Below are 27,402 nucleotides of genomic sequence, written 5' to 3'. Positions count from 1 at the left end.
CAATTTCAATACCAATATTATTGTTTGGTCCAAACAAAATTTATTTCATTACACCATTTAATGAAAGTTATTGCAATATGAATGTTTTCGTGTTTCATCATCAACATGTGTCATGACAGTTAACAATATTACATGATAATTTTTAATTTATAAGAGGGGGTTGAAAATTTGACAAAGCACAGACCACTACAAGCATGTCTGATGCAATAGGTGCAATAGTAATTGGTATCTTATGGTCGAAGATGTGCCAGTTCTTTATACGTTCCATGAGCCGCTCCACATGAACTCTTAGGCTAGCAACCACCTTGTTGTGATTTGTTTCATTTGTGGAAAACTGTATCTTCTGTTCTAAAAATTTTGGTATAACAAGGCTTGCACCAACAGAAGCTAATTCATCCTGACAATTGAACCCTTTGTCAGCCAGTACCTGGTCACCAGGATTTAGTCTGTCTAGAAAACCACTAAGAACAGTTATTTCCTTATCTGAGGTTGAACCAGGAAATAAGTCACTCACAAAACATAAAACACCGCTTGGCGTTATGCCCAACAGTGATTTCATGGTGGTTCTTGACTTGTATGATGAAAAACAGGTAGACTGTGAATCAAGAGCAGATGGCCTCTCCATTTCAAATTCCGTGCAATCGACAATGACTGTTACGTTAGGCAACAGTTTCTTAAAACTGTCAGGCCTATAACATTGAAGTACTTCTCTTGGGGGGATGATGATAAGAGGTTCAAATTCCCTCCTCAAAAATGGAATCCAGGCATTTACAATCTTAGAGACAGTTGATCTTGAAACCAAAAATCGATGAGCAAGATCATTCTCAAACAAACCCAGCCTCAAGCGCAGCATAACAAGGGTAAACTCCTGGAATTTAGTAAGTACTCTGGGTCTCCCAACATTACCGTTCGTGGTGGTCCTTTTGTGCCCATAATTAATATTGCTAGAGGCTTGTTCTACAGTTTTGTAACAAAGAATAAAAGCATTGTAATCGGGAAAGCCGGTGTAGAATGCAATATCATCATCTTTATCTTTAAATTTGCTTATGTCAAATCTATTGTTATCTAAAGCATGCTTCAAGCTTTCGATTTCCTTTTGTAATTTGCTGTTCACCTCTTTTATGTTGTTGTTTTCTTTCTCCAACTGCTGAATCTCTCCCTTAAGCTTAACAATTTCTTGTTCTCTTGTTTGCATTCTGTTGTATAAACTGTTTAGTTGGTCTCCAGTAAGTAACGTTTGCATTTCCACACTGGTACTGGTGTCAGCATTAACATTCATATTTTCTGTCTGTTCTTCAAATTTAAAGTTCGCTTCCTGTGGTAATTGAGCAAGTGCTGTTTTTCTTTTTTTGGTTTGCTCTATTTTCTGTACATCTTCGAAACTGGCCCTCTTGCGTTCTCTACGTTGAGCTGTCGGTTTTGTCCATGGAAAAATTGAAGGCAAGTGCGTTCTGCTAAGTTTTTCTCCTCCATCGAAATGAACTGAGCAAATCCGCGTACTCGTAGAATCTAATTTCAGAGTCTCGTTCCTCATAAGAACCACGTACTTTCTACGTATATGAGGGTCTTTTGGAATTCTATAATACTGAAGGTTAGGTGCATTTCTGTAACTATTAGTGCAGCCTGGAATACAGCAGTTATAGTGTGCCATGTTTGTCACACGTCAGCTGTGCGTTTGTTTACCTTCACGCTGTCCCTCCAAACGATCCCAAGAGCCTTTATGGTGGCAAATCGTACCCAGACCGCCGCTCGTTTTGAAAATGGCTAATTTCAGCATATCCAATCAAACGCGTTTTTTACTTTTGGTCCCATTCCACCCCTCGTCCATCCAGCGGCCTAATCGACTGATTAAAGCAACGCAAGCATTTCAACACCTTTTCGTTCCGTAGTAAATCCTTTGCTACCAAAGCTTGAGTTGTCTTGTGAGGAATGCTTTAATCGAAGCTCCAGGCTGTAATAATTTCAGACCAACCCCTCTATTAACTCCACTGTGTTGAAGATCACATCGATGGATCGCTAGTTTCGAATTCTCTTCAACAGCTGAAAATGGATGGTCGGGATTCACTCTGCAGGACACAGTTTTTGATTCAGGCTAACTTGTGGATTGCGTCGAAGTACAAAATTATAAAGAACTTCCTTCACATGTTTATGAAAACGTAGAAGAACCAAACAGTAATGAAATTATTTCAGATTTAGGTTCAGTTGACGATCGATAATGGCGGGACAGCTGATCCAAGTACGCAAAACACTTTTGAAGAAAACAATGACCCACTTGTTTATTAAAAGGTTGAGCTGTTTTCATGTTAGATTCGCAAAGCAAGTAAGTTGATGTGCAGATAGAAAATTAGTTGTGTGAATTTTTTCTGGACCCCACAGTTTTAATCAGTATTTGTTCTTGTTGAAGGACACATTACATGTCACTCAATATGCTATTTTCCATAGAGATCTTAGTAGTTTTGCACAGTTAATTGTTTAAAAGTTTGGTAGTTTGGACACTCAATTATTTGTCAGCATTTAATCAAATAAATTATAGTCTCCTAGTAGGGGAAATTCAAATATCATGACTGGCATATGATGACAATTTAAAAGATGGCTAGGTCCTCGATTTCTAACTTACTCTGTTTGATCACCTACATATATGTTAAATATATGTCAATTCCCTCAGATACTTTGCAGATATTTGAAAGAAGTCCCTACATATCTGTGAAATATGTACAAACATAATTGCAGATATTCTGCAAATATGAATAAAACCATTACAGACATTGTGCAGTACTGTAACATATGAGACAGATAGTTGCAGATACTTTACATATCTGTCCATTCGGTAAGGGATACTGGATTTGGTATGAAAGTCAGGCAAGAAGGCAGGTAAATGTTATGTTTTTTTTGAAAAATGGCAATTTTGGGTAGTGATTTTGACCTCAAATTTGACCTAACTTTAGTCCCAGGCCACTCTCTGTCTAATCGCTTGAGAACAAAGTTATATTTATGAATTAGAAGCTCCACTATAGCAGTGTCCATGGTCAAATTCATTTGGCAGCACAATTTACCAATGGAGTTTTATAGCACTTTCAAATTGCCACCTAGAAGAATGAATTTTTGGTGCTCCATAGGCCACAAATGGGACCCCCCTGAAACTCCAGAACAAACCGTCAGAGAAATGAGCCAACTGGCTTTTGAAATATATTATATCACACTCAACTTTTGTGCCAAGTTTCAGCCAAATCGGTTGACCACCAGTTTTGTCTCTTGGAATACTTTTTCAGACAGGGACACTTTAACTCTGAAGCTCATATTATTTTTGGGAAATAGGACTTTTTTTCTCCTCCTGGCTGGTTACAAAGAAAAAGGAATGTTTTCTTGATCAGTCTGCATAAACGTGTTTAGTTGCATTGTGATTCAGTGCTGAAGCATCTATTAAGTATCATAGCTACAGGCTTGACTCCTGTTGGGGTATCAAAAATGTGTCATATCCCACAAAAACATTTTCTGGAATCATAATTATTGTGAATATGGGGTTCTGGTAGACAATGCACCCTTAAGCCAAGTTATGTGCCTGGGCTTTCACAATGGTTTCAAAATTGAAAGGACTAGTAGCAGTATAGGCATGCCATTTACAATATTGACAGGAAGTTACTCATGTTAAAATGTTAATCATGTTAATTAATTTGATGATAGTTGATGGTGGTTGGTCCTCATGGGGGTCATGGGGGAGGTGCAGTGTAACTTGTGGTGGTGGATCGCAGAGACGATATCGCAGCTGTACCAATCCACCGCGAGTGTGGCCTGGAATGTATTGCCAAGGACCTAGTCACATGAACCAAGCTTGCAACATAAATCATTGTCCAGGTAAGAGTGAGTAATCGTTGTTATGCCAGCCTCTTGTTATCATTATGATTATTAACATTCAAGCTCAGGTGCTCCATCCCCTTTTTAGCCAATTTACATTATTCTGTAGATATTAATGAGCAACAGTCAAGGTTTTTACCATATGTTGGTATTTTGATTTGGTAAAGTTGCTTTTTCTCACCTTATTCTTTTTGATATGGTAATAAGGTTGAATGAATTAGCAGTATATACTACAGCATGTTAATGTCTAACACAATGATCATCCTAGGGAGTATAAAAGAGCTACAATGTATCTTGTGGGGTGGAATACAAAGACGAGTGTATAACTGTACCGGTCCAAGGGAGAGTCAGTAATCAGTGTTATGTACTTCCCATTCACAGAAACCATAGAATGGAAAGTTTTAAGCTCTACAAAATAAGGAAATGAGAAACTAGAAATTTACCAACACTCTTGTTACAATTAAGAAAGTGTATTAACCCAGGCAGAAGTAATGTACTCGATATTTCCCTAGTAATTTATGTGTTTCACGATCAGAATGAAAATGATGATCAGGCAAAGTGAAAAAACATCATTTCTGAAAAGAAAGTGATCACATCGACTTCTTCCAGGTAAAGTTTGAAGTTGTTGTTTCTCAACTCTTTGTTATTAAAACATTGTTAGTCCATGGTGGCTGGAATGAGTGGAGTGCTTGGAGTGTCTGCTCCAAAACAGTCAGTGGCATACAGATAAGGTTTAGGGAATGTTTCAATCCAGAACCAGCATATGGTGGAGAACACTGCAATGGGAGCAGAGCACTTGTGAGGGAATGTAACAACATCTCCAGCTGCCATGAAGGTAACAGACAGATGGTGAAATCATTGCATGTGAATAAGAATCACATGGCATATTACATTCATTGAAATACAGACATCATGGATGGTCCAAAGAATAATCATAGTTTTTTTAACCCCTTTTTAAAAGGTTTAGTTCTACTAAAAGCCTTTGCCTTTTAATCTACTTTTTCACAGATTCACCTTTTCCAAAATTAGGATTAACATTACATTTATGCTTGAATATTTAAGTTATAGTCATTACTATAATTATTATTATCAATTTCACACTCACTATTATCATCAGGATCATGATCTCTATCATTTTATATTATCATCCAATCCTCTACATACATTATTATTGCAAATGTTTGTTATTTTAGTGTCATCACCTACTATTGTTATCATCCATACACATTTAGCACTAAATTTGCTTGACAATTATGATTGAAATATTCAGTTTCATAGTAAAATATTGGATGTCTGATGCAAGCAATATTAATTATGTTTTTTTTTTCAATTTATCCTAAAAGAAAACATTTAACTGTGGGCTTTAGCAATTATGTTTCTGATAAATTAAACCTAGAATTGGTAAACTAGTGAAACTCAGTACCTATTTGGCAGAGTGATCAGCTGAACAATTAAAATATGCAGAGTGAAGATGGCCTTAATTTAAAATAGACAGGCAATTTTGTCCTATTTCTTTCATCAGTATTTCCACTACGTTTTACAACGGAGAGGAAGCCATCACGTGGTAAAATGGAAATCTACAGAAATAGTAGCTGGCAAAAGCTTTGCACCAGTAACTGGAATAAAGTTGAAGAAGACTTGACTTGCATGGCAATGGGATACTTTAACAGCGGTGACTATGGTAGATGGTATGAAGACAGAAACAATGAATCAGAGACTTCTATAAACTACAATTGTACCACCATTCTGAGAAAATGTGAAGACCACTTTTCAAAAGAATTGCAACTCTGCAAAGGTAGTAATCATGCATTTGGATTCTGTGGTCATATCTGTTTCAGTCTTCTACATTTTATTCTGGTATACCCTCATAGACTTGATCATTATTTCAGTTAGTTGACCTTGCGAAAGCATACTTTCTTGCTTTGATTAGTAATGATGTACCAGTCTTTTGACAAAGATTAAAAATTAGGCTGTTTTTTAGGATTAGGTTAAATTGTAACTGAAGATGCAAATTATAAAGACTCAAGGTGATACCCAGACAACTGCCCATCAAAGAACTCCTACAATCGTATTAGATATCTGAAGCTGTTTGAACACTTTGACTTTTTAAATATCTTCATAATCCTGCTATATCCCTTTTTTATCAATATTCCATTGTTTTATAATTGACTGTATGTTATCTTCACTAATTGCTCACTCTTTTGTGAACTTATCAGTTCCCGTTCGCTTGAATGGTGCAAATATAGAATATGGTGGAAGAGTGGAAGTATTTTATAAAGGGAATTGGGGAAAAATATGTACCAGTGATTGGGATTTCAATGATGTCAAAGTTATTTGTCGTCAACTTGGCTTTCAAGAGGCCCTTGCTGAGTTCATTGGCTCAAATGTGGAGAATGAGAACATTAGTACAGTAATGTTTGATGTTTCTTGCACTGGAAATGAGGAAGAACTTGCATCTTGTGCTCGCTCTGATGGAAAGTTTAATGTCCCAAGTCAATGTCAAGGAGATGGCAAAGGTTCTCAAGCATTGTGTCAACCAAGTAAGTGAGGTATTACTAATACCCTGACGAAAATTCCTGAAGGTTAACAGTCCACATGACCAGTTATACATGTACTGAATGTTTACAATGTTTGCGACATATAGGCTCAAGATACTAATAGTTTTGCAATCTAGCTAGTACCAAAAAGTTGAAACATGATAAACTTATTATTGTGCTATTGAAAAATATTTCTTTCAGAGAACAAACAAGTATTGGGGAAAGAGAAACTTTTCTTTGATATTGGTAACAAAGAAAATCTTTACTGCTCAATACTTAACAAAACCAGTTTTGCAAGGTGGATTATTAATGGTAAAAAGATGCAAAATAGAACTTCTCCTTCTGAGAGGGTCCAGACCAAAAAAGATGGTGAGCTGGTCATAGAAAATGTGCAGTTGTCTGATGGAGGAACATATGAATGCTACAGATTGGAATATGTTCAGTATTACACAGTTTACATTAATGGTAAGTAAATGCTTTTCAACACATTGAGAAGGCCTTGATTGCCTTAGTTAAGAGCATGTTAAATTAACAGTAAATGTGCCTAGCATTCAGCATATGGACACACAGTACAGACTAGGTGACATTTGTCCAGTGCAGCTATGGTAAGTGGTTAGTTTTCATTTGCTTATTCCAACAGCAAGATTCACTGAAAACACTCAAGACGAGCAGAGCCTTGTTGCTTACACATCTGGTATCATAAACTGTAGTGCTGAAGGAATACCACCTCCACTGATAACTTTGAGCAAACAAGGAAGAATTTTATTGGTTAATGGGGGAGGATTTGCTCAAATTACCAGTGGCAATCTACGCATTAGTCTTGTACAACCAGGAGACAATGGAACATACATCTGTACCATGAAACAGAATAAAGGACCAAATAGGGTCACAAGCACACCTAAGAACATACTTGTGTCTGTTATAGGTGAGTAAAGTATAGGTAAAATCTAAAACTAGTTGGTTAATTATATCAACACATCATTCTAGCTGTCTTTAAAATTAATTAGGAATTTAGTAACTAAAAGTAGTTCAGTACTGTTACTACATGTGGATGCTGCTGATAAAAAGGGGTTTCAATTCAATTTATTGAGGATTAAAAAACTTTTGGCATTTCTTTTTTGTAAGGTCTTTAAATTTTTGCCAGGAAAAAGACTTCATATGTTCAAATTAGTCATGTTAAAATCCATTTTGTAGATTGATGGTAGTAACCCAAAAGATAACTGCCTTCTAGGAGACTTATAGTGTGTGTATGACCATGCCATTTTGTTTTAACTTTTTTACTTGTTTATATATTCAAAGTTCGACCAGAGGTTAGTGTTTCAGGAGCAAGCAATTTCATCATTGAAGGAGAAAATGTGACTTTGACCTGTAAAATCATTCAAGGTCAACCTCAACCACAGATAACCTGGTTTAAGAATAACGAATTGAAAGGAAACACCATGTCTCTCTCCTTCAATGATATAAAGAAGGAAGATGCAGGACTGTACACCTGTGAAGCAAAAAATGTCGGAGGCAGTTCCACTGGAAATATTAATATTACAGTTAAAGGTAAGTTTTTCGGTTTCAAATTGCATTTCAATCATTCAATTGTATAGACTGCAGCCTGATGGACTCTGGACTAACATCACTTTATGGGTTCGAGGGGTGGTGAGTATTATTGTGTTGTCTTCTTGAGTGAGGCAACAGTACCTATACACTCACACATCCCACTCTCCATCCAGTTAAAATCTCCACATTTTGTCAACATTAACTTTTAGATTTCAAACTCCAAATCTACATAGTACACACAGTGTGTTTGTAGTGCTGGTTAACTGTGCAAGATCATTCTACAATATCCTTGAGGGTGACAGTCTTCCCTTAAGCGTGGTGCCTGTCTCTCCATCCAGAACTGTTAATGAACTGTTGAGAAAACTTCACCATTTGATAAGGGATATTAATTAACTTGCCAAACTTGATTCATGAGCTTGGAATCTCTAATGGATTCCCATTATTCTCAGGTCCAAAGCATGAGTCTGCCATGACAATATTTGCAATGTAACTCCCTGTGAAGATTATCTTATTAATTAAAATGAAAATAAACTTTTAAATCTCAAATTCCAAATGGAAATAAATGTTTACTGCTGGTTATAGCTGTGCAGAATCATTTGTGTAATGTCTCTGAGGACAAATTGTTAGGACGTAGTAGTTAACTTCAGGAGCTTGATACATGAGTGAGGAATATCTACTAGTTCCAAAAATAATTTTCTCTACCAATTAAATAAACCGAGAAGTTTGGTCTTTGATTCCAAGATGTAGTTTCCTAGCTAATTTATATTACCCAGCTGCCATTTGGTAGTCATAGGCTGGAGCAATGGGTCATCACCAAATCAAAAAGTCTGTGAAGATTATCTCATCGTAACTTTTATTTTTAATTCTGTTTTGTAGTTCCACCACATTTAAATCCTGACCTCAAGAATCATGCAGTTCCATTGAACTCCACTTTTATAGCAACTTGTTATGTAAGGGGTGATCCTCCAGTATCTGTCAATTGGACCAAGGATGGAAAAGCTCTTGGTCACAACAACAAAATAGTCATTAAGCCTGTAACTTTTGATGATGAAGGTATCTATAAATGTACTGCTTACAATCGGGCTGGAAACAATTACACCTCCTTCTCGATAAATGTAACTGGTAAGTCGAATTCCACTTAACTTGGGTATTTTCAATGTTTGTCAACCTTTCTGGAACTGCATTCAGCTTGAGAGGAAGAAACTAGCTAACTTTTGAACATAGAGAAACTGAAATACCTGTTTGCTTTATTTTTATGTTGAATATTTAAATAGAATTTCCACAAGCCCAATTTATTCATTTATTCACTTCTCTTTGATTTGAATACCTCACTAATATTGATATCTAGAAAAGAAATGGAAAGTCACCTTTGTTATGTTCAACTTGGTAACAATTAATATTCTCATTTATGGTATGGCTGTGTCTCACGAGGACTGGGAACTACCAAATTTACGAACTTGATTGGCTGAAATCAATATTGAAAGTGGTCTAGATTTTCCCATCTAGACTGGCATCTAGACCGGTCTAGAAAAAAAGTTACAAAGAACATAATGTTGCATTGCTTTCTAGACACAGCCATATAATAAACATCTTATTAACCGAGCTAGGTTGGTCTGTATGGGAGAATTTTGACCTTGGTCGCTGGTACAGACCTCACTGCGTTTGTTCTGTACGGAAAGCAATGAAAAAAACAAAACAAATATCTTAGGGCTAATTCGAATTCATGAGCGAACACGAAGTATGTGTTCGTTTCTACTCTGTTTTGCGGATCTAAAATGCTAAATAGGGCCTTCATCAGGAAGAAAACATCAAGGGAGCTCTGATTTCGTAATCGGAAATCTGCCCGAGATGACCTCCTTCTGACGGATTTTGGAGTGCACTTTCCGTTCTGTACTAGCGACCTCAGTCAAGATTCTCCCATACAGACCTCCCGCTCGGTTAATAAGAACTAAGTAAATCATATCTTTTGGCAGCTAGGGAAACTTACACGTTATAAATGTGATATCTTTTATCCCGTGTGCAGGTAATGTCTCTTACCCCAGAAAATACATGTAGTTAGTGGATTCTAAAATCTTTTCTCACATTTAACCACCACAAAATGACCTGGAGTGGTTGTCTAGTTGTATCTTCAGTTGATAACCTTGGTTGAAGATCATAAGTGGTCTTTTTTTACTTTCAGTGTCCCCTCAGATTTTATTGTCTCCAGTAAACCAATCTGTTATTGATGGACACCCTGTCAACTTTACTTGCCGTGCTTCAGGTGTTCCAACGCCAAAAGTGACCTGGACATTTGATGATAATGAACTTCCGTTTGGTATTAATCAAACCAATTTTGAGAGAGACTCATTCGTGGAATCATTCCTAGAAATGCCACGAACAACAAAGGAAATGAAAGGAACATACAAGTGCACAGCAAAAAACCAAGCAAATTCATTAAGTTCTTCAGCAACACTTGAAGTTTTTGGTAGGTTCTTTAAAAAAAATGACAATGGCTGTATAATCATGAATTAAGCAGTTATTATGATAATAGTTATAGATCCACTGTAACAATGATAATCGATGATACCTTCCTCTCTGGAGTTTATCTCTGGTGCTGATGCATGAAATATTACTAATAAATTGAGACCAGTCTAAAGGTGGAACAAAAAACATTGAGAGCCCGTTAGGCTGGTTTTTGTAATGACTGCTCTAGATTTGATTCTCAATCATACTTGTGGAAATTTTCTAAGACAAGAAAGCCAATTCAAGTAGGTACTTGTTTAGGTTTAAGGTATTCTGTGCAATTATGGATTCGGGGAAAGATTATCTTTTGCGCATGTGCCATTCACGAATTGTTTGGGGTGACGTTCTTCGTCTGATTGCTTTCTGACATTTTTATCTGGTCACTCTCATTTTGATCAGGTGGCCCATATAAACGTTAAACAAATACTCTTTTGAAACCAGGTTCCACCAACTTATAAGCTCCGTTTAGAGGGGTGCTTTTGGACTCTTTCATGTCCATGATAATTGCGTTACTAGGATATTGTGAGTGACCTTGTTTTTCAGGCTTAACATAAGTTGTCTCTTTTAACACAGAAAAATGTACCTCTCAAATAGTGCCAAATCCACATCCAATAATGGCAAGGATTTGGCAAAAGTTTTTTTAGTCTTGAGCCATCTAAGTAACGGACATGTCGATAGCAACTGCAGAATGAAATTCTTAAAAGTTGCTGACCTGTTATTTGTTTAAAGTGTTTACATCCAAGATCGAGGTACCAATGTACCTGTGAAGATAATCTCATTGTCGCTTTTTTAAATTTTGCTTTCTAGTACCACCACATTTAAATCCTGGACTCAAGAATCGTTCAATTACATTGAACTCCACATTTACAACAACTTGTTTTGTAAGGGGCGATCCTCCAGTATCTATCAAGTGGACCAAGAATGGAGAAGCTCTTGGCAACAACAACACGTTAATTATTAAGTACGTGACTTTTGATGATGAGGGTTTCTATGAATGTGCCGCTGAAAATCTGGCTGGAAAAGCTAGCACCTCCTTCTGGATTGCAGCTACTGGTAAATAAGAAAAAAAAATTATTAATATTTACAAATTATGCTCCATAAGCTCATGTTGTAGAGCCCTGAACTACTATGCGTCAGGTCGAAGGTTCAACCTTAGACCGGACCACCACTGAAGATCTTTAAGTAACCTAAGAGAATGTGCTGGATATGCTATGACGGTGGTGAATGGTTAAACATTTTAGTATTCTCGGATGAGGCCAATAGACTGTATGCCCTGTCTCCTTCATCTTCTCTGTACTGGTTAACAGGGGACGTTAAAGAACTCAGGAACTTCTCACAAAGAGTGCATGTACAAGTAGGTAACATAGCTACCGGTGCTGTGGTCTGGCCAGTCAGTACATGTAACTTTTTGAACAGGCTTTTTTTTTATGCTAGACATTTAAATAGGATTTGTACAAACCAAGTTTATTCATTTGCTTTTAAATTTGACTTGATTTGCATACTTCATAGTAATAGTAATAATAATAGTTACTGTAATCATTTATTTAAAGTCAATTACACAGGGAGTGGTTGCCCAGATCTCCCGAGCCAGAGGCTCATGACAAAAGTGATTGACAGCGAAAATATAAAAAGCGTTATGTGTATAAAATATCAAAAAAAAAGTTGTTCGATACTAAATATAATATATAATGCAATGAGTTGATGCAATTTGTATAGTGGTGACAAATAATTGTTGGAAATGATAAATATCAATTTAAACAATTGTTACATTGACAACCTGGAAAATCGAGCTTGCTAATTGATCTACGAAAAATTGACACATTTTCAGCAGACTTTGCCAGCGAAGGTAACTGATTCCAAATTCGAGAAATAATATGTGAAAAGGAGTTGTGCATGAATTGAGTACTGCAAGATTTCTGTTTAACATTATGGCCTCTGTTACGTAAATTATAAGTTAGAATGTGGGGCTTAAAATATTACTACTGTAATATGGGCCATTTTTCTTGAAACATTTAAAAAATATGACAAGTGATCGTTCTATGCGGCTATTTGATAATGATCTCATATCAATTGATTAAAGGGCAGATTCACAGGACACTGAGTTATTTAAGTTTAAAACTGTTCTTAGACCATAATGGTTTGCCTTTTCTAGTTTATTACTTAACGTTTTTGAAAGACCAATGAAAAGAGGATTGCAATATTTGAAATGAGGCAGAATAAAGCTTCTGCACAGAGCTATCATGGTGTTCTTTGGTACTAAGCTTTTTATGCGTCTCAGTGCCCCAATTTTTGCATAGACTTTATTAAAGTGCTTCTGCGACCAAAAATGCACCTTTTCTTTTCTCCTCGGAGGTTGAAAGTACTTACCCTAAGTAACAAATTTGCCAAATCTTAAGGCAAAACTCCATCGAGAAGTAATATTATTTTCCCTGTAGATTCGCAATCTAAACGGCTGCTATTCTTCGAACTACAGAACTCCGTGCGAAGACAAAGAAACTGGGTCGAGAACGGAAGTGACGTCAACGACTCAACAAACGTGGCTAATTTGGTATGCCAGGAGAGTTGTTTTCTGGTTCCGTAGGAAAGAAGGAATAAAAATCGAAAGAATTGTTCCCCAGCTTTCTTTGCATATTTCTTGTAAAGGCATGCCTTCGCGACGTTGTCGAAGTGAGTCAATGACGTCACAACTAAACCCGCTGTAGTTATTTTCGCAGGCTCTCCAGTGTGTTATTCGAGCAATGGCGGAAGAATTTTTAATGTCTTCGCGGCGCTGTTTTTAAGGATTAACGTGGTCAAATTTGAGAAACTTACGCTTATTCTTATAGTTTTGGGTCTAAATGTGATGTTAACACCAGAAAATTGAGAAAATAGAATGCAAAAATTTACGTCGCAGTAGCACTTTAAGGATATCCTTTATGTGTTCCTGGAAAGATAGTTTATTATTCAACTTTATTCCCAGGATCTTGAGTTGGTCTTTGGTTTCAATAGCACTGTTTTCAAATAGAAGTTCATAATGATATCGTACTTTGATTTACCTATTATCATTTCTTGCATTTTCTTAGTTGGTCAATAATTTCGTCTGCTTTCCCAAAGATACTGTTCACGTTGAGGTGACCAGTTTTTAAGTTCGATTTATAATAATCTATAATATTTGGCTTGAACCATTCAATAGGAGATTGATCAACTATGTTGGGTTATGAGACATTTAGATCTCCTTTAGAAATCAGCGAAACAAGCTCCTCAGTTGGTGTTGAGCAGAAAGGCAAAGCCTTAAGATGTCATAAGCTACATGTCCAGTGAACGGCAGCATTTTGGGGGTGTTTGTAATATTTCTTCAATGGACCACATTTAGTATGGAATCTGCTATTGCAGGAAGAGCATAAGATTTTGCGGTGGGTCACTGCAGTGGTTCTTTGACATGAAAAACATATGTATTTCTCACCAGGGTTAGGTTCGATGTCGCCTGCTACCAATAGTAGAATATTACAGGTGACAAGTGGGTTGTTATAGATTTCGGTGTCGCCAGCGAAGAGAAGGAATATGTTGTAAGTTCCAGTGCATCTACTGCGTGAAGTTGCTTGTTTGGTATGGCCAGCCATGTTGTATTTATTCATTTATTCTTTATTATTGTTTGTGTCATACAAGTAAATTCCTAAGATTGGCCAAAGCCAGAGGCTTAAATGGCTTATGGTCAGAGACAAAGACTAATTTTACAAAGAACAGTAGACTGATCTAAGTTATTCTAATCTAATCTAATCTAATCAAATCTAGGTAATAAACAATAATCGAGGTATACTAGAAGTTCAGTATAATGTTCACAAATTTACAAAATGCAGTAGATTAATCTAAGTAATAAACAATAGTCCAGGTATATCAGAGGTTCAGTATAATATTCAATTTTAATGGCTGAAAATTTAATTCAGGTTCAAGAAGTACAATTTAAGCCTCTTTTTGAAGTTACTAATGGTAAGGCTATTACGGAAAGTCAGCGGGATATCATTCCAAATAGTTGGGGCTTGGGAACAAATAGCAAATTGATACCTACGCGAGAATTATTTTGTGTAAGTTAAAACAAGAGCGAGTTGAATAATCATGAAACTCACGATTGAAATGTAAAAGCGAAGAAAGAGTGGCAGGCACAAGGCGATTGAAATATGAGAAAACAAAACAGGATATATGGCATTTGTAGAGTAAGTGAAGCGAAAATATATTGAGCTTAGAAAAAAGAGGTTTAGTATGTGTTAGTGGAGGAGAAAACGTAATAATACGAATGGCTTTCTTTTGTAGTTTATAAAGTGGTTCGAGGTAGGAGGCAAATGTAGACCCCCAAATCAAATTACAATAATTAATGTATGGTGGGAAAAGAGAATTATATAAAATTTTTAGGGTATGCGAGGGTAGATATCGTCTTGATATACGTAAAATTCCTATAAACTTAGCGACCTTATCACAGTCAGTAATAATATGATGTTTCCATAAGAGATTTTCATGAATGATAATTCCAAGAAATGTACATTTCTCCACCCGGGTTACAGGAGTGTTATTTATATAGATGTTCACTTTGGAGAGATCAATCTTTTTACGCCGTGGATGGAAGATAATGCATTTGGACTTGTCAGGGTGAATAGTAAGCTTGTTTACATTAAACCAGGAGAAGACATGAGAAAGCTCTTGATTAACAATGTTTTCTAGAGTAGCCAAGTCTTTATGACGAAAAAAAATTTTGGTATCGTCAGCAAAGAGAATGAAAGAGAGGTAACTAGGGGAGTGGAAAATATCATTCATGTATAAGAGGAAAAGGAGAGGGCCAAGAACTGAACCCTGAGGGACCCCACACTTGACTGTTTTATTGGAAGACACATGGCCATTGACCATAACATATTGCTGCCTCTTAGTCAAATAACTATTGAGCCAGGCTAGAGGAGTACCACGGATACCATAAAAGTTTAATTTCTCGTTAAGTATGTGATGGTTGACTGCATCAAATGCCTTCTTAAGGTCTAAGAAAACTTCAACAGTGCATTCATTATTTTCAAAGCCTTCGTAAACATTGTTAACAAATTCAAGAATAGCCATTGTAGTAGAATAGTGAGGTCTGAAGCCATATTGAAAGCGGTTAAGGATGTTAAATTTATCAAGGAAACCAAACAGTCTAATGTAAAAGAGTTTCTAAAAAACTTTGGAGAGACAGGGAAGAATGGAAATAGGCCTATAGTTAGAAAGCAAAGAGGAGTCATCACATTTGAAGATAGGAAGTATTTTTGCTGTCTTGAGCAGTGTGGGGAAGAGACCATGGGAGAATGACAGATTACAAATATGAGACAAAGGCACAGCTATTAAATCAATGGTCTCTTTTATAGGGGAGATACAGAGACCATCAGAGCCCTTGCATGTACTATTTTTTAAAGAATAAACTATATTGGCAACCTCTGTCGGAGAAGTTGGGGTAATGTAAAAACAATTTATATAATGGCCAATCATGAAATCTCTGTGGGAAGACTGAGAGAATGATATCTTATTCGCCAGAGAAGGCCCAATATTAGCAAAAAAATTATTGAACTGTTTAGCTATTTGAGTTGGATCTGAGTAAGTGCCAGTGCTGTCTTTCATATGACTAAAATGTAGCTCAGGCTTCTTTTTAGAGATTACTTGTTTAATAACTGCCCATGTCTTCCTCAAGTCTGAGCTAACAGAGAAAAGTTTGTCATGAAAATATTTTTTCCTAGCAAGTGTAATGAGAAAATTGTATTTGTTACGATATTTGTTGTATCTTAACTTGTTAAGTGTAGTAGGATTTAACCGAAATTGTTTGTAAAGAGCATTCTTCCATTTACAAGAAGCAAAAAGACCTCGAGAAAACCAAGGTTTTGAAGGGCGTGGGGATTTAGGGCCTGCAGGCTTAAGAGGAAATGACTTCCGATATGCAGACGTAAGAAGGTTTGAGGATGTGTCATAACGCTCATCAACCGAAATAGCAGTATGAACTGGCGACCAGTCAGTATCTTCCAATTTAGACCTAAATGATGAAATTGTTGTAGGGTTAATAATACGTATGAATCCCTTGTGACGTGGTGACTCAATAGATAATTTCAGGTTAGTAATTTGAAAAAACTGGAAGATGATTGTATTCCAGTCGATAATAATTGGAAGTGTTATTTGGACTGATATTTCGCCTTGCGGAAATTATCTTCTTTACTGGGGAGAGCCTGAAAGTGTTATCAATCTCTTTGAGAGTCATTGAGTCTTCTGCATAAGTCTTGAGTAATAGAAACACGCATGTGGTGACAGGCATTGTAAGATTGCATCCGGCCGCCATGATGTCACTACTAGGTACTACATGATATTTACAGTATTATGTAAATAATATATTAGATTACACTTTTCATGCTAATACTATCTTTCTGAGGGAAGCTCTCACTCGTTCGAAATATAATATCCTCCTGTCCTACTCCCATCTAATGTATGAAAATGATTCTTTTACTTCAGGAAGTTTGTGTAGGCAGAGGCTCCAAATTTACTGTTGCATCTAATTACTGCTAAATTACTTGTGGTTATTTGGTTGTCTCTTAAGAACCTTGGTTGAAGATTGTAGTCTTCTTTTATTTTCAGTGTCTCCTAGGATTTTATTGTCTCCAGTAAATCAGTCTGTTACTTATGAAGACCCTGTCAACTTTACTTGCCGTGCTTCAGGTGTTCCAACACCAAAAGTGACGTGGACGTTTAAAGGCGGTAAACTCCAATCAGGTATTAATAAAAAGAATTTTGAGCGGGACTTATTCGTGGAATCATTCCTGGAAACACCGCGAACAAAAAAGGAAATGGCAGGAACATATGAGTGCACAGCAGAAAACAAAGCAAATACAATAAGTTCTTCAGCAACACTTCAAGTTTTTGGTAGGCTCAATAATAATAATAATGATAATGATGATAATGATACTAGTGATAGTGATGAAGAGGATTGTAATAATGGTAACAATAGTAACTGTAACTTAATAGCTATTAGGGTAATGATGGTGATGGATCCACTTTAGCAATAATAGTATACAATTCTTTCCTCTTTGATGTTGTTAATGTTGGCTAGTCTGAAGGTTGACCAAAAATAACTGACAGTGTGTCACGACTGGTTCTTATAATAATTATGTCGAGATAGAGTCTTGATACCCCTGGAAATTCTCCCAGAAAATTTGAGTCAACAAGTTCAAATGCTAACTTGGGTGTAATGTATCTAGGAAAAATACTGTAATGAATTGTGGGAAGGATAAATGTTGCACATGCGCCATTAACCAATTGTTTGAGATTACTTTTTTATATGTGATGAATTTGACATTAGGTTATGGTCACTCTGGTCATTTTCATCCGATAGATTTTTATCACTGCAGCGTTTTGTATATTGAATGGTGCAATATGTCATGATAATATTATTAGAAACAAAGGGCTAGGTCTGGGGTTACTTAGAAGCATCTTGGAAATTCCGTTTGGAGGGTTGCTTTTGGATCACTTCGTTTTTATACTAGTTGCCTTATTAAGGTATTGAGAGTAAGTTCTTTTTTTCCATAAAGAAATCAAGATTCGTATACATATACAATATCTCCTTTTAACACAGAAAAACCAACTGCGGAATTGATTCCAAAACCATATCCAACCCTCACTTCAGGTAATGAGCTGAGGTTAACTTGCATTGCCAACGCAGCAACAGTAAATATCACTTGGAAAAAAAATGGAGACCAAATAAAGAAGAGAGCCGACATCTTTACGCGACTGAATGAGACAAAAAGTTACCTGGTTATTGCAAAGGTTGTGGAGGAGGACAGTGGTGTATATTCCTGTGAAGCTCGTAACAGACTAGGAAATGTGGCCCGCTCCACTGTGACAATAAGTAAGCTGGCATTATTGTAGTGTCCTAGAAACAATCTATTATTTAACAGCAATTAATATTTCAATTTAAATGTAACCTGAAAGTTTTGTATTGTTTTAAACATGCTATTGGCTGCTTTTTATTTTTATTTTTTTGTTTTCATTGTTGTTGTTGTTGTTGTTTTTTTGTTTTTTTTGTTTTTTTTGTTTTTTTGTGGTAAGTACGTGTCTCGCATGAAAATTTGAGTCCCTGGCCTTTTAAATGCACTAGAATCTTCTTTTTGATACCGGTATAATTCGTTCCAATATCATCATGATTATTTGTTTCCTATTGGGCAATGGATATTGTTCTTCATCCAATTAGCAGGTTATTTCTCTACTACTTTGGGGGGTAACCCTGCAATAGACTAGAAGATGGGAGTAGAAATACTTTTGATCGGGAGTTAAGCACTGGCCTGTTGGGCCACTTTGCTTGTAAACAGACTTCCCGTTATGGTTATTCGGTTATTTCTTCTACAACGTAGTTTTGATTAACCTTTCTGGGAATCTCTGCCATAAAATAGGAGCCACTTCTAATGTGCTAGGGAAACTCTAGCAAAAGATAGAATCCATGGAAGGGTGGGTAATACTGGGTAAAAACCTTTCCATTATCGTGATCACATGTGCTACCTTCGACTGGCTAATGGTCATGTGTTTAACGTATTCCAATAGCTGTGAGGGTGAGGAGTCCATCCCTGGTGTGGTATTATATTGTTGGATCAGTGGCTGCTGTCATTGTTATTTTGCTCGTATGCTGGTATTTTTGGAAACGTCGAAGGACAGGTAAGACTCATTCTTCATATCTTGTCTTAGGTACCTTTTCCACTAAATAGTTGTCAGAAGCAAAAATTGGACTAGCTTATGCTTACTTTTACTTCACCCCTATTCCAATTCTCTTCAATTTTGCTATTAGGTAGATTTAATATCATCTCGGTTTGCAGAAGAAAAACCTTTTGGGTACTATTGGCAGGTTTTTACTGTTTCTGATTTATCATCTACCATGCACCGTTGAACTTCTTGGCACATAGAGTTCTGAGTAAACCACTGATTTCACTAATAATAAATTATTGTTAGTTATTAACAATATTTTAACCATCATTATCATTGTTATTAGTTGTGACACTTTTTATGTTCCTTTTTTTACTACTTTGTTGAAACTCTCTTCACCACCTAAGTGCATAACATTTTTATTGAGTTAAAAGTTAAGCAAAATTTTTTCCTTCTTTGTCTCTTTCTTTATTTAACATTTGAAACTACAGCTGTTGCTATGCCTCTGTAAGTTAATTTTTTATTTACTCTGTAAATTGGAATGTATTTGACAAAAAAAAAAATTGAAGATGGGGTCTTAATGTCATGCCAACCATTCCATTTTAAATGTTAAGAGCCACTGGCCATAAATATTGAGAATCCGCCGACAGTTGCAAAATTTCGTAATTAATTTTTCTTTTTTTTTTCAAAAAGTACTATCGCACTCTTCTTTCTCCGAAAATCGAAAAGCTCAAAATACGCCTAGATGGCCGTTTCTACCCCCTCCCCCGTAAACGGCAACTTCGTACGCCACAACTCGATGCAATCCCACTTCTAAATTTTGCGTGCGAGCAGATGATCCTTTTATCTCTTTTGAAATCTAAATTTCTTTTTAAGTTGTCACGTTAAAGTCTGAATAGTAACCCGTTAAAATAAAATAGTTCGCGTCTTTTTCGCAGAGGTAAAATACAAGTCAAATTCAATGGCCTATGAAAAGCTTTATTGAATCGCTCGCAGTGCCCGTGGGCAAGATGAAGCGAATCCTGTGTTCTGATTAGCCACCCAATCTGTCAGTGTATATTGTTAATGTATATTGTCTTTTTCCACATTTTTATGGACCTCGACTTCGTCTCGGCCATAAAAGTGCGAAAAAAAACTCGGCCAATATCCAGCCATCTTGCTCGGAATCGCACTGCTTCCCTTCGAAAATGACAGAAGTGTTCGTGTCAAATATGGTGCTAAATGTGTAGACAAACAGCAAGTTAAGTTATTCATATCAAGACGTTTAAACTCAAAAATTAAATCTAGTCGCGGTTATGGTCAGCTTGTAGCTTAGAAAATTACAGATAACTAAACTATTCCGTAAGATGTTTGAAAGGTTTTACAAAACATCTCGAGATAAAAATCCGCAAGTGAATTACGTATTACTTGTCAAAGCACAATCAGTTTCACAGTTGATATAATGAAACGGCTACATTCAAGAGAAGCCAATTATGAAAGCAGCACCTCCACCTCGGTGAGCTACTTATTTCTTGATTCCTTAATGCTAAATCCTTTGTTTTTTTTTGTTTTTGTTTTTTTTTTCATCTGTTGCTTTGCAAACTAACTCTCTGTAGATATAGATGAATCCACCGAAAGGCGAGATGTTGCGACTTTTGGCCTTTAAAGTAAGAAAATATCAATGTCACGCAATATAACGCATGTTATCTGCATATCGCTTCCCTATTACTACATTAAAGAGTGCGACAGCGCACTTTAATGGTAATATTACTGTCGTCCTCTGTGTTCGCTGGAGTTATTGATATATATGAAAAAAAAAATAAACAAACAGACAAATTAAAAAAACTTGCTTTCGAAATGTTTAAGAGTCATCCGAGAGACCCACTAAGAAATTATCACAACTTTTCCATTTTAAGAGCGTATGAAGTACATTTTCGGCTCTAATTTAATTTTCTCTCAGCTCTCACGTAACTCTGAAGGTATGATTTAATATGTTAATCTATGTTAAGTTGAATACAAGGCAAACATGTCCAAGATTAACGTTAATTTTCAAACTTTTTCGATTAAAGAGGGTCAATTAGATTGGCGTTTGTTTGCACCATATTTATCATTTTGCTTGCCAACGATACAAGCATTTATGGTATTTTCGAAGGGAAGCGTTCCGATTTAGAGCATCAAATTTTACCCAAGAAATGAATAATAACAATACTTTTACTAATATGCAGTAAAAAAATTAAAATATGAGGTACCAGATACACTTTTATCGGGTTGAATTTCACCCATTTTCGCTCTCATTTTATGCGCTCTTTGAGGGTGTTGCTTAGAGGACTTAGAAAATAACAATATCGATGTGAACGAAAAATACTACATAACAGAAATGGATGGAAGTAGTTTTTCTTATTTTGGGTGAAGTTTGGTGTTAATTGAATTCATTTTAAGCCCTCAACAACGTTGTATTACCTCTGCGAAAAAGACGCGAAGTACTTTATTTCAACGGCTCACTTTTCCGACTTAAACGTAACAACATAACAAGAAATTTACATTTTCTATCTAGGCGTATTTCGAACTTTTCGATTTTTGGGATCGATAAAGAAAAGCGCGATAGAACTTTTTCATGTAGTTTTCAAAAAAGGTTCATTAAAAGTTTCCGTTTGGAAAAATATAATGAATAATGAACTTTTGCAACTGTCGACGGATTCTCGATATTAACTTGTCTGCATGAACGAGTTGTTCTACAGTCTTCGTTTTTCTGCACAAGAAAAGGTTGTTTTGCAAACCTGAGATTAATTTTTATTTCATAATTTGAAGAAATGTGTCAAGTAGTTTAAAAACAAACCTTTTCCTTCATTTCTTTTTTCTTGATCACATATACTCTGATTTATAATATTTATTGCACCATATTTATCATTTTGATTTTCATGGTATTTAGTCCTAATCAAGGGCAGGCAGTTGAGATGGAGCTGTCGAATATAGAAGTGGACGAATGGGAGGTTGAAGTAAACCGTGTTCTGCTTCAAGAGGTCATTGGGCGTGGGTCATTTGGAGCAGTGTGGAGAGCTCTTCTTAGTTCTCCAAATGGGAGGCCTGGAAATCGCACAGTTGCTGCTAAATGCTTCACACGTAAGATCCAGTCAACTATCTCTCCTCAAATCACGTAGATAAATACTTTACAGCAAAGGCTGGCCTGTTTGGCACTTCCAATGGTTGTTTATCACGGGTCAACTAAGGCACTCTGAGAGATTCATGCAAAGTCATATTTAATGAAAACAATAATAAATGTTCAGTAGAAATAAAACATCTGAAGATGGCAAACATGTGCTTCAATTGTAAGAAAGGATTCCATCGCTAACCAGTTCCATCTTCGCAGGTGTGAGCGCCACAAACTGAGCTTCAGAGACCTCCTAAAATGTGAGGTCTAAATCCTTACCCAAAGTTTTTCCGCGAAAAAATTCGTCAATAAGTCTTTTTTCCTGGCTATAGAGTATATCGTTTTTATTGCAGCCACTGCAGGGGAGGAAGGAAGGAAATGTTTGATGAGAGAGATCGAGTTGGGAAAAATTCTCGGTGAAAGCAATCAGCCAAATATAGTGAAGTTCATTGGCTGCGTCACTAGACAAGGTACAAATTCACTTTAAGGCATTATTCTTGGCAATTGTAATTACATTGTGACTGAGTATATTTTTACCTTTGACTGTTTTTTTTTTTTCTTTTGTTGGATTGATCTCTTCCTTTTTTGGATTATTTTAAGTTCATCCAATCCTTATCATGGAATACTTGCCATGCGGTGACTTGCTTGGCTACATGAGAAAATGCCGGGGAATTAAGGATCGGTATTATCTTGGAGAAGGAAGAGCTCAAGCTTTGAACAACTATGACCTTGTGCTATTTGCCAAACAAATTGCTGCTGGTATGGTATTCCTTGGATCAAGAGGAGTAAGTATGACATTTTTTTGAAGCAGGTTTGATATTCCGAATGTTTCTTCGACCAAGGGTTTCTTTGGTGTTGTCAGTGGGTCACCTGATGTCAGTGTTTTTGGTATTTGCTCGGTCTGTATTGAACACCCTTAGGAACAATGGTTCTTACAACCCATTGTTATGAATAAGTATCCAGAAATTTTTACGATTCCTACTCATGCTGACTTGCATGCGTGATTTTTCTGTGGAACTTTCTAGGACGTTCTGTTAGGCTTTGTTATGTTGTAATACTGTCAAAATAGGTGCATGGTAATCTTCTGAAATCTTCTAGAATACTTTGTAAATGCATAGAAGGACTCAGTCGTGTAGTAGGAGTTTTTGCTGTTGTCGGGAGGGACCAACTGTTTGAACGCTATTCCAAGAAAGAGAGCGCTGCTGTACAAAACTGTCCATATCATGGAACTTAAGGAAAACTGTGAGACTGAGATAGTGGTGAGCTAAGATATAGTTTGAAGAGGGCTTAAGTGAGTTATCAACGATAATTACTGTATGGTCCATTGGAGTCGCTCGAACGAATATTGTAATAAAGTTGTTGATTTTGTATGATTGTAATTTGTTTCTGTCAATTAAATTATGTCGTAAAACCATGCAAACATCTACATGATCTTCCCTCTGGTTATGGTAAGTCTCACAAGAGACATGCATTTGTTAGCCAGTTTACATTTTGGATCTTTGTCTTTTGGCAGATAATCCACCGAGACCTGGCAGCTCGAAACGTCCTCCTTGATAATAACTATGTGTGCAAAGTGACCGACTTTGGCATGGCATATCAAAACTTCAAGTATGGTCATGGAAATGCCAAAAAGGTAGAACATCTTCTTTGTCTTTTATTTTTACTGTCCCACCTGCAAACAGATTCCTAAGGCTGGCCCTAACTCTACTCTAAACCTCGCCTTAACTGCCACGATGGTCCCACGTTTTGCTGTGCCACAGAATACAACTGAGTTTGTTGACTTTGCTGTTCAAAATTTATGACAACTGATCAATTTTGACACTATAAAGTCTCTGAAGGAGTGCACCACCAACCTTAGTGCCAAACAAATCGTAGTGTTTACAATTGTTTGTATGCATGACCTTTGGAGCAAATCGGTATCATAGCGCTAATTCTTAACACAAACTCGTCGTTGCAGGGCTGTTTGCCAATTAAATGGACTCCACCTGAGATTTTGTTGGGAAATCTTGCTGGACTTTCCACCTTGAGTGACGTGTATGTATGGTGTATAGTATTGCACTGAGCAGCTTATCTCTTCGGTTTTTATATTTCCAAGCTAATATCCAACACTCACTGGGCAGTGTTTTTTTAAATATTTTTCAGGTGGTCTTACGGAATCGTTCTGTATGAGATAGTTACCCTTGGTAAGTCAAACTATGTTCGATATCAAATATTTATACATCCGGGCCGTCCATGTCTGGAAATGTTGTAAGTATCGTATGTGAAACTCGTTTGTCAGTGTCAATGCCTGTCAGACTCTATTGACCGACGTTAGTTTGATGAGCTGTAACAGATAGATTTGTCTTGCCAAAATTTACTCCAATGATGACTCATGCTCAGATTGTCGAAGTTTCAATCTCTGTTGTCTCGGAACTTTCCTTGCTCTTACTATCACACAAGACGAGTAGCATTTTGCGTGAGACTTAAAATGACAAAGAACTCTCATTTCTTACAAATTACTTCATAGAAAAGTGGTCATCAATTGCATTAAGTATCAGGCTAGTAAACACCATTTTTCGAAGGCTCTGATCAAGCACTGGAAGTGGATCTCTCTTTGATTTAAATCTCAATATTTTTAAACATTTTTTATTCGTTTACAGGAGGAATTCCATATGACGGATGGTCAGAAGGCAACGTAGTTGCACAGGTCACTCATGGATACAAACTTCCAAAGCCCGATCATGTTGATGATAAACTGTGAGTCTTGCTTTTCAAGTTGTCTAACGCTTTGCTTCATTCAAAACCCCAAATTCCCCCTTTCGAAGAAAAACATTGTCTTGTGTCTAATCTGATTTCTGCTCTCGTTACTGAACTCTGTTGAATGAAAAAAGTTAACAGTGGCCACCAGTTTGTTTTGTTAAAAGTTTTCTTTTCACTTTAAAAATTTTTGAAAATATCAATTTTACAGTCGTTATAGCCAGACATTTCTTACCATTTTAACCATTATTTGGCAAGGGCTTTCTTTAAGATTTCTCGGTGGTAAGTTATCACATGATTCATAACATACAGTCCAGCATTTACCTTCATTCCTTAATTCCAGATATGCTATAATGAAAAGATGCTGGAATTTTAACCCCGACTTCCGTCCTCCCTTTGAAAACCTTCGCAGAAGAATGGATACCTACCTTCGTGAAGAGGTTTGTAGCGAGAATTGAACACGTTCTTCAAGTAGGGCTCAGTGATTATTTAACCCTTCTTAGACCATTATTCTCTTAAAGCTGATTTCACCAGATTAATTGGAGTGATTTGGGATTGTATTGGTTTTATTTAACTTCTCTTGGGGCTGCTTGCGGGAATTTTGGTGCTTTGAGCTTTCATTTTGAAGGCTCCTGCCAGTAGTTACGTTTCTTCCTATTTGTCTTAGCCCATCAATATTGTTTATGTTTTGAAACACTAATACTCAAACATAAAGCACGCTAAGAGGTGTCTTGCCAACAAACCCATCAATCTCCATCCCTCCCGCCCTTCCCTCTACTTACCTTCTCTGCTCAATCTAGCCTACCTACCAACCTATGTAAGAAAGCGCATTACTTCTGTGCCTTTAAATCGAGGATCCTTTACGTACTTTGAAGTAGTCAGTTTCATTTTCTGCTTGACTTGACGTTAGAGAACGTTGTGACGCTCATAAATGACCCTCTCTTATTGTTTTGCCCTTTAGACATATCTGCAGCTGCTCGACATGGGATCTTATGACACGACCAAATACTCCAAAGTTGAAGATCTCGGAGATGAAGATGCCGAGCCAACAGTACGAGCTACAGGGAGCGCAGTGGCAAAGCGATTGGGAAAATGGGCCAGCGACCGTCGTTAGACGCTGCCATTTTGAATACTGCTTAGGAACCCGGCCGCTAGGGTACATTTCAGACACTTTGTAGTAAATCAAGTACTAGAAAATGTGTATTGATTATAACTGTGATAATTCAAGGGTTTCATCGCGTTAGAATAAATGAAAGCTGTGTCCTTAATAGCAAACGTTTATGTCAGTTTTTTCTTAAGTTGCAATTGATAAGCAACTCAATTTCGACTCAGCTGATTAAGTTAGGATTAAAAAAGAGAGGAATAATAAATTAGAAAACAGCTCGTTTATGTAGATTTCTGTATCAGACAAACTATTTACTCCTGTTGTACGTGAAACAATAGAAAGATTTGTCAGCAATTATTCTAATGAAGTATCCCCTGTTGGTGATAAAGACTTATCAAGATATTTAGTAGTTTAGTATTGATTTAGTCATGGAGCATAAACTACAACTAATATATTTACCTTTCAATTAAGTGTCATTTATCGACAAGATCATTTATTGGGTGACATATCTTGTAATGTAATATTGCATGAGTCGTAAATTCTTTAAATTTTGTGTCGTTGGTATCGGAAAACAACCAAGTACATTGTTACTGACGTATTTAACATAACTGTTTTGCTGTTGTTAAAAAGCTTTTTCATAAACGGAGAGAACCATCTCAATAGAGTGTTACTTAAATCAAATTAATCGTTTTCCTTTTGTTTTCGACTCGTACAAGAAACTAAAAGCGCTATTCAGAAGTGTTGGAGCTGATAGGAACACCTTTGTCATGATTAAATGGTCCGCCTATTTAAAAATGGAGATTTTGTCCGAGCAAGGACGAGCGTTTTTTCCTGTACATTGTGGAAACACACTAAGATTTTTTTTAAAATAATGTTAAACACTCTATATAATATCTGCAATAAAAGAGGCATATCGTATGACACTTTTCACAGTGTTGTATTACTATTATTAAGCCATTCCAAATATACATATCCTTGCCGGGCTTTCCTCGCAGATGACATTCCGAGGTCAAACAATGACCCCACCTGGCTTGTTTTTGGTGAAGTGTTGAGCGAACATTTTGAACTTAAATTTTATTTCATTACAATGAAAATGTTGGTCTTTCAGGAAAGAAAATTCAAGACTAATTTTCCCCTAGTGATTCTTTATAGTTTTTTATGTGACTGGGAAACTCCAACTTTCTTGTTTAAATGTGCTGAGCGACAGCCGGAGAGAGTCTTGCCTGCGAAAGGGAGCTCCAAATGTGTACCTCGGGTGCTTGCCCACCCCCTTCCCCCTTTCTACAGCCCCGGGCAGTAACTTCTTTCTAGTCTCACATTTATATATGTGATGG

The 27,402-nt window shown here is 36.6% G+C and overlaps 2 protein-coding genes across 8 annotated transcripts; one reads left to right on the top strand and one right to left on the bottom strand.

Moving 5' to 3' along the window:
• Positions 1-17: 17 nt before the first annotated feature.
• Positions 18-1,757, bottom strand: LOC111339053 (uncharacterized). The gene has a single exon (XM_022945630.2). It carries the CDS (start codon positions 1,649-1,651, stop codon positions 143-145), a length of 1,509 nt encoding a protein of 502 aa, XP_022801365.1. The 5' UTR covers positions 1,652-1,757; the 3' UTR covers positions 18-142.
• Positions 1,751-26,991, top strand: LOC111339067 (fibroblast growth factor receptor 1-A). Of its 7 annotated transcripts, none has more exons than XM_088738266.1 (24): positions 1,751-2,320; positions 3,682-3,852; positions 4,514-4,687; positions 5,375-5,647; positions 6,069-6,392; positions 6,591-6,854; positions 7,030-7,314; positions 7,689-7,937; positions 8,814-9,059; positions 10,117-10,401; positions 11,247-11,492; positions 17,049-17,333; positions 18,043-18,315; positions 19,005-19,115; positions 19,592-19,607; positions 22,009-22,199; positions 22,581-22,697; positions 22,828-23,012; positions 23,741-23,860; positions 24,185-24,261; positions 24,370-24,410; positions 24,867-24,963; positions 25,307-25,403; positions 25,925-26,991. In XM_088738266.1, exons 2-24 carry the CDS (start codon positions 3,795-3,797, stop codon positions 26,075-26,077), a joined length of 4,167 nt encoding a protein of 1,388 aa, XP_088594392.1. In that variant the 5' UTR covers positions 1,751-2,320; positions 3,682-3,794; the 3' UTR covers positions 26,078-26,991. The 7 variants fall into 7 exon arrangements, 6 of the variants coding, with proteins under 6 accessions (XP_088594392.1, XP_088594391.1, XP_022801381.2 ...); XM_088738265.1 differs by having other exon boundaries at positions 1,751-2,871; XM_022945646.2 differs by having other exon boundaries at positions 1,751-3,852; positions 17,130-17,333.
• The last annotated feature ends 411 nt before the right edge of the window (positions 26,992-27,402 follow it).

Source organism: Stylophora pistillata, chromosome 11, assembly GCF_964205215.1.
Source record: "Stylophora pistillata chromosome 11, jaStyPist1.2, whole genome shotgun sequence".
Lineage (NCBI taxonomy): Eukaryota > Metazoa > Cnidaria > Anthozoa > Scleractinia > Pocilloporidae > Stylophora > Stylophora pistillata.
This window is presented reverse-complemented; position numbering and strand designations above follow the sequence as displayed.

What these genes read in the sequence shown, in the direction of transcription:
- LOC111339053 (XM_022945630.2), bottom strand. Translation starts at nt 1,651, where the DNA reads ATGGCACACTATAACTGCTGTATTCCAGGCTGCACTAATAGTTACAGA.
- LOC111339067 (XM_022945643.2), top strand. Translation starts at nt 3,651, where the DNA reads ATGTTAATCATGTTAATTAATTTGATGATAGTTGATGGTGGTTGGTCC. An exon ending in TCAAGCATTGTGTCAACCAA is followed by an intron (nt 6,393 to 6,590) that starts GTAAGTGAGGTA and finishes TATTTCTTTCAG; the next exon opens with AGAACAAACAAGTATTGGGG. An exon ending in GTATGAGATAGTTACCCTTG is followed by an intron (nt 24,411 to 24,866) that starts GTAAGTCAAACT and finishes ATTCGTTTACAG; the next exon opens with GAGGAATTCCATATGACGGA.